The sequence below is a fragment of the Nycticebus coucang genome, chromosome 3, assembly GCF_027406575.1.
Source record: "Nycticebus coucang isolate mNycCou1 chromosome 3, mNycCou1.pri, whole genome shotgun sequence".
Taxonomy (NCBI): Eukaryota; Metazoa; Chordata; class Mammalia; order Primates; family Lorisidae; genus Nycticebus; species Nycticebus coucang.
Genome location: NC_069782.1, coordinates 22,069,071 through 22,075,317, shown reverse-complemented (window position 1 = coordinate 22,075,317; position 6,247 = coordinate 22,069,071). Strand labels below are relative to the sequence as shown.

General features: G+C 39.8%; 1 protein-coding gene across 1 annotated transcript in view; it reads right to left on the bottom strand.

Moving 5' to 3' along the window:
* Positions 1-249: 249 nt before the first annotated feature.
* BLTP3B (bridge-like lipid transfer protein family member 3B) overlaps positions 250-6,247 on the bottom strand; it is a 93,571-nt gene continuing 87,573 nt past the window's right edge. The window contains exon 22 of the mRNA XM_053583124.1: positions 250-322. Coding sequence (XP_053439099.1) covers positions 311-322 — 12 coding nt within the window. The 3' untranslated portion in view covers positions 250-310. The remainder of the gene's footprint in view (positions 323-6,247) is intronic.

The following is a 6,247-nucleotide window of genomic DNA, read 5'->3' as shown; positions in this document are numbered from 1 at the left end:
ACCTTTTAATATAAAATTCTTAAGAGTTGTCTATTCCAATCCAGTGATTTTTTTTTTTAAAGAGCTATCTATGCTCATTCTCTACAACTTCTTGACTTCTATTCTCTTTGAGCCCTACTGTGAACACTACTGCATTCAGACTGCTGTTTTCAAGGTCATCAACCACATCCAAATTGTCAAATCTGATTGTCAACTCCTATTTTTCATCTCCTTGACCTTTTAGCTGCATTTAACATAGCCAGCCATTCCCTCCTTCTTAAACGATTTCTTCACTTGCATTCAGGGCACCACACTCTTGATCTTCCTGCTGTCAGTGTTCCAGCTGGTAGGAAGAAAGAAGGAATAAGTAAATACAGGCCCGTCTCTTTAAGGAAACTTCCAAAGTTGCACATAACTCTTCTACTTGATCACATGGCCACCCTTAGCTGCAAAAGAGGCTTAGAATTATATTATTCATTAATATACAGTATGTACATGCATATATATGCATAATAAATATACATACACACACACACACACACATATATAGTGGGGTTTTTTTTTTTTTTAGGCAACCAGATAAAAATTGGGATTCTATTATTATGGAAGAAGACAACAAAGAATATTTGAAAACAACTGGCAGAGTAATTTTCAGGTTTTCTAGAAGATTTTATTTTTTAATAATATGAGAAAACAAGGCCAGGCACAGTGATTCATGCCTGTAATCTTAGCACTAGGGAAGCTGAGCTGGAAGATTGCTGGAACGCTGGAGTTTGAGACCTGAGCAAGAGGGAGACTCCGTCTCTACTAAAAATAGAAAAATAAGCCAGGCATTGTGGCAGGTGCCTGTAGTCCCAGCTACTTTGAGGTTGCAGTGAGCTAGACGGATGCTGTGGTACTATAGCCTGGGCAACAGAGTAAGACTCTTGTCTCCAAAAAATTGAATTAAATTAAATTAAAAAATAAACTTTTATAGAACATAGCCATGCCCCTTCATTTACATATCATCTGTCACTGATTTCACTCTATGACAGCAGAGCTAAGTAGGTGCAACAGAGATCATACAGTCCACAAAATACTTAATTTGGCTCTTGACCAAAAAACATTTGCTGACTCCTGGCCTACACACAATGAAGTAAATAGAATGATTCATATTAAGGTGAAAAAAAACCCACAAACGGGCCATTGCTGGAATCCCACGATGGGCAATGAAATCCTGAGCTCCCACTTTTCATTCCACTCCATGTCTCTTGTCTTTCTTTACCGGCACGTCTAACTCTGTATTTCTTCAGTTGATCTCCGCCAGTTTCCACAGGTCTCAGCAGACGCTGCTCTCGGGGTGGGACCCCGACAGTGTATTATATAATAACAAGCATTTATTGAATTCTTTCAAAGTGAAAAACATTATTTTAGGTATTGGGGATACCTACAGAGAAATGGACCTAACTCAACCTCTCACAAAACCTTGTAGAATCGAGAAGCTGAATACACACACTTGTAATCAACATACATTATTCTGCATGTAGTGAGACCTGAGATGATTTAAGCCCTGAGTTAAGATCACCAGAACAACAGCTGGAAGCAGACTGCAGCTGGATGCCTGTGGCACAGCACGGCCAGATTGGAATGAAAATCACCTTAGACCCTGAAGATGACAATGTGCCTCAGTTGAACTTTCTAGTTCAGCCAAGTAATCAAACTCCGTCAACTGGGTTCAGGGAACTAGGACCTCGGACCCCCAACAGCAAGGTCCCTGAACCTTTTGAGGAAAAGGAAATGGATTTGGGAAGTCTTGTAACCCCTTAGCCATCTTTGGTAACGAGAAACCTGTAGGAGAGTAAATGGCTTTTCAACTTCACATCTCAGATGATAAAGGAGGAGCCTGGGGGATGCCTCACTAGAGGCTTCAATCCAAATATCTCCCAGGAGCCCCAAGTGCAACTCAGAGTGGGGACTCAATTGGTGGACTTTTTGTTAACATAGTGCCACTGCCACCAAGAAGTGCCTAGAAGCAGCCGCTTGGCTGCCGCTGCGGTCCTCTTGGCACCACCCACCCTTGGTGCTCTGTGAGGCAGGCAGGGGCAGGAATCCAGCAGTGAGGTAGTCATACGCATCACAAGAGGCCCAGGGGCAGACCCCAGGGAGTTGCTGCCAGAGCTAGCGATGCTCCCACCACCTCCTCCACTGCCATCTCCACCGACTCTGGCATTCTCAGAGTCACATTGGACCTGGGCGAGCAGCAGGTTGTTTCAGAGTTGACACAGCTAAGTGGAGACAGAATTCTCATGGATTCATTCTCCTACCTGAAGAACCAAGGCCTTGGTTTGGCCTTCTGTGAAGCAACCGCATGAATGTGCACACTAGGGACATGATGCCTTAATGGATTTGGTGGGACGGCACTTAAGAAGACCCATCTGCAACATACTATTTATGTGCCTGAAACAATCCAAAGACAGAAAAACGAATTTCTGCACAGGGAACTCAACATGTGGGTGCCCACCTTTCTGATGATTGACAACTTGATTTCACTTTGATGCCTGAACTTATATAGTAGATATCTTTTCAGGTTGGGTAGAAGCTTATTCTGCCTAATTGGCGAGTGCGTGTGATGTTGCCAAAATCCTTCTGGAAAAAAAAAACTTAAAAAACAAACAAACAAATAAACAAAAAAGTCCTGATGGTTACAAATCAGCACAAATTACATATGGGTGGGACAAGTGCTTGAAACCCAAGAAAATATGCTCTTAGACTACCCCAAAAGAAAAAATATCCAGGGCAGCGCCCGTAGTTCAGTGGGTTGGGCGCTGGCCACATACATGGAGGCTGGTGGACCCGGCCTAGACCAGCTACTTGGGAGGCTGAGGCAAGAGAATCGCTTGTGCCCAAGAGCTTGAGGTTGCTGTGAGCTATGATGCCATAGCACTCTACCCAGTTTTCAGTAGTTTATCCAACTACAACTAAATAGTAGTTGCGATTCTCCTGGATCAACCACCCCCTGACAAAACCTCTTCTCCCCAAACTGCTCTCTGCCTTGCACCTTCTAACCTGTGGTTAAGTAACACTTACCTGTCGGACTTCAGCATAGATGCCATCTCCTCTCAAAAGCCTTCTTTGATTTCCCAAGACTAGGTTACATGTCCTTACCTCATTATGGCATTTAACATGTCACATTGAAACTGTCTCTCTACCTCCCCCACTAGATGAATCCATGTGGGCAGAGGTAGGTAGCTGGTATTCCAACACCAGGCCCACTGCCCGCCACACAGTTTTAATAACATGTTTGGGAAATGAATGAATGCCACAGAACCATTATATCCCTTCTGAGTCAGACTGCATGGTGTAAGAACACTCACACTCTGTTTAATGATAGGAATAATTTTGAGAAATATGTCATTAGGCGATTTCAGTGTTGTGTGAACATTCTGGAGGTACCTACACAACTCTAGATGGTATAACCTACCCTAAATATCTAGGTTACAAGCCTGTAGAGTATGTTACGGTGCTGCATACCATAGTATCTAAACACAGAAAGGGTATGGTGAAAATGATAAAAAAGATTAAAAAAAACCCCAGCACATCTGCACTTACCATGAATGGAGGTTGCGGGAGTGGAAGTTGCACTGGTAAGTCAGTGAGTGGCGAGTGAATGTGAAGGCCTACGACTCTACCCTACACTCAGGCTACACTACATTCATAACAACAACATTTTTCATTCTTCAATAATGAATTAACCTTAGCTTACTGTAACTTTATATTATATACTTCCTTTTAAATTTTTTGACTGTTTTTAGTAACACAGCTTAAAATACAAATATATTGTACAACTGCATAAAAATACTTTTCATTATATTCTTATTCAATAAGCTTTTTCTGTTTTTTAAATTTTATATATTTTTACTTTTCATACTTTTTAATTAAAAACTAAGACACAAAGACACACATTAGCCTAGGTTTACACTCAGGATCATCGATATCACCACTGTCTTCCAGGTCTACAACCTATCCCACAGGAAGGTCTTGGGGGAAGTTGCATGGAACTGTCATTTCCTTTTTTTTTTTAACTGTAAGTAGGAATATACTCCAAAATAATGATGATAAAAAGTCTATTACATATAGTAAATGCATAAACCAGTAACACAGTCCCGGGTCAAGTATTAGGTATTTACTATTTATAATTGCACCTGCTATGCTTTGAGCAGCCTCCTAGAGCCGTGGGTACATTTACACCAGCATCTCCCTAACACCTTCAGTAACGCTTTATGCTACAAAGCATATGCAATGGCTAGAACATAATGATAGAAATTTTTCATCTCCACTATAATCTTATGGGACTACCTTCCATAGATTTGGCCCCTTTTTGACCAAAACATTGCTAGGCACTAACTGTACTCAGTTTTGGAGACTAACAGACCATAGATTATTCTGTTCAACACTATCCTCTTTCCTGCCTTTCTAGAGGGCAGAGCCCCAGTTTTAACTTGGTATTCTCCTCTGTTTGGCCACGTACCTGGCAGGAGAATCAAGACTACCCTCAGAGTGATTCATCTAAGGACGGTTTAGGCAGGAATGTAATGCATTTAAGTACAGTGAGATGTAAAAGCAGTCTGCTAAGGGATTTCTGGAAGGAATCATACTCAAAAGAAAATGTGTGAGGAAAGAATGCCCTTTTTTCCTGCCTTTTGATATGTCTGTGTTTAAAGAGGTTTTGCTAGGAGCTATTTGCAACCATGAGTGTAAAAGGATAAAAATCCCTCACATTGGCAGAGAATGGCAGAGATGAATGAAGGAACCCAGGTCCTTGATTACATGAATAAGCATCTGGAACCACCCCCTGTATTAAGTGAAATGTATTAAGTGAAATAATAAACTACTTTTAGGGTAATACTTTCAGTTGAACTTTCCTTTACTTGTAGACAGAAACATGCTGACTTAAGTGGCCATATTTTAAGAGGAACTTTGGTAAATTGGGTGCATCTAAATGATAAATAATGGCAATGACTTTGGAAACCATGTTTTTTTTTTTTTTTTTAGGAAAAAAGATTTAAGCCTAGAAAAAAGAAGACTTGGAAGGAGATACAATAGCTCTATTGTAATGTGAATGAAAAATCAGGGACTAATGTGTTTTTAACTAATAGGAGGAAAAAGTTCAAACAATCAGAACTACTTAACAGAAAGGTTTACGGGGTGGTGTGTTTTCTCATTGTTAAGAATTTTGGCTATAATTTCATGACTCCTTGTTGGGACTATGAGGCTGTGCTAGCAAACTTCTAAGTTTCCTTCCAACTCTTCAGAAGCCATTATTTTATTCTTTGGTTGGTGGTATGCAGTGCAGTAATTGTACAAGCAGGAAAAGTACAGTTGACTCTTGAAGAACATGGGTTTGAACTGCCTGAGTCCACTTCTAAGCAATCTTCTTCCAATAAAAGCAGACAGCATTCCACATCAGCAGGTTCCACATGGGCAACCAAATGCTTATTGAAAAGTAGAGTATTTGAGAGATATGAAATCCACAGGTGAGAGGGTTAACCTGTCATATACATATGTCTCCCAAGCCAACTCTGGGACTTGAGTGTAAGCATGGATTTGGGGTATTTGCAAGGATCCTGGAACCAGTCCCCTAAGGATCTGAAGGATGACTGTGAATATAATCACCTGTGTATACTTTTATATTAATCGAGATTCAATCTTTAAAATTCACCAGAGGTTTAATAACCTCTGGACACAGTCATGGAACACACATAAATGGACCAAAGCAAAATCAAAATTGAAAGCTGCTCAGCAAGAAATATTAAGAAAAAATAGGATTCTTCTTTAAGGCAAAAAAGGTGGAAGAAGGGAATTATTAATGATATATGTACAAATTGCCAAGTATAAACTGGGCCCCCCAATAAGACTTACAGGAAAGGCTTACTTACATAAATACAGTGTATCTCAAATTTACCTGTTATAATATAGAGAAAATCTAACATTTTTAACAAAGATATACGTGGCCTCAGCATGTTTTTAGACTTATGGCCATTCTGTTTAGCAGGAAATGCTTTAAATTCTGAAAATTTAAAGAAATAGGACATAAAAAATGAGCTTAATTTGCTCATTCTATATTCCTCTTCAAAACTCTTTTGCCTTCATAGTTCTATTGTTTCATATTGGAAAATTATTTATTCAACTTCAAGGAATGGAGAGTAAAAATAAACCAGAATGAAGAAAGCAGCAAATAGGGATTATTGTAGCTAATTATAAGAATTACTAAGCAAATAGACTGAGTCCA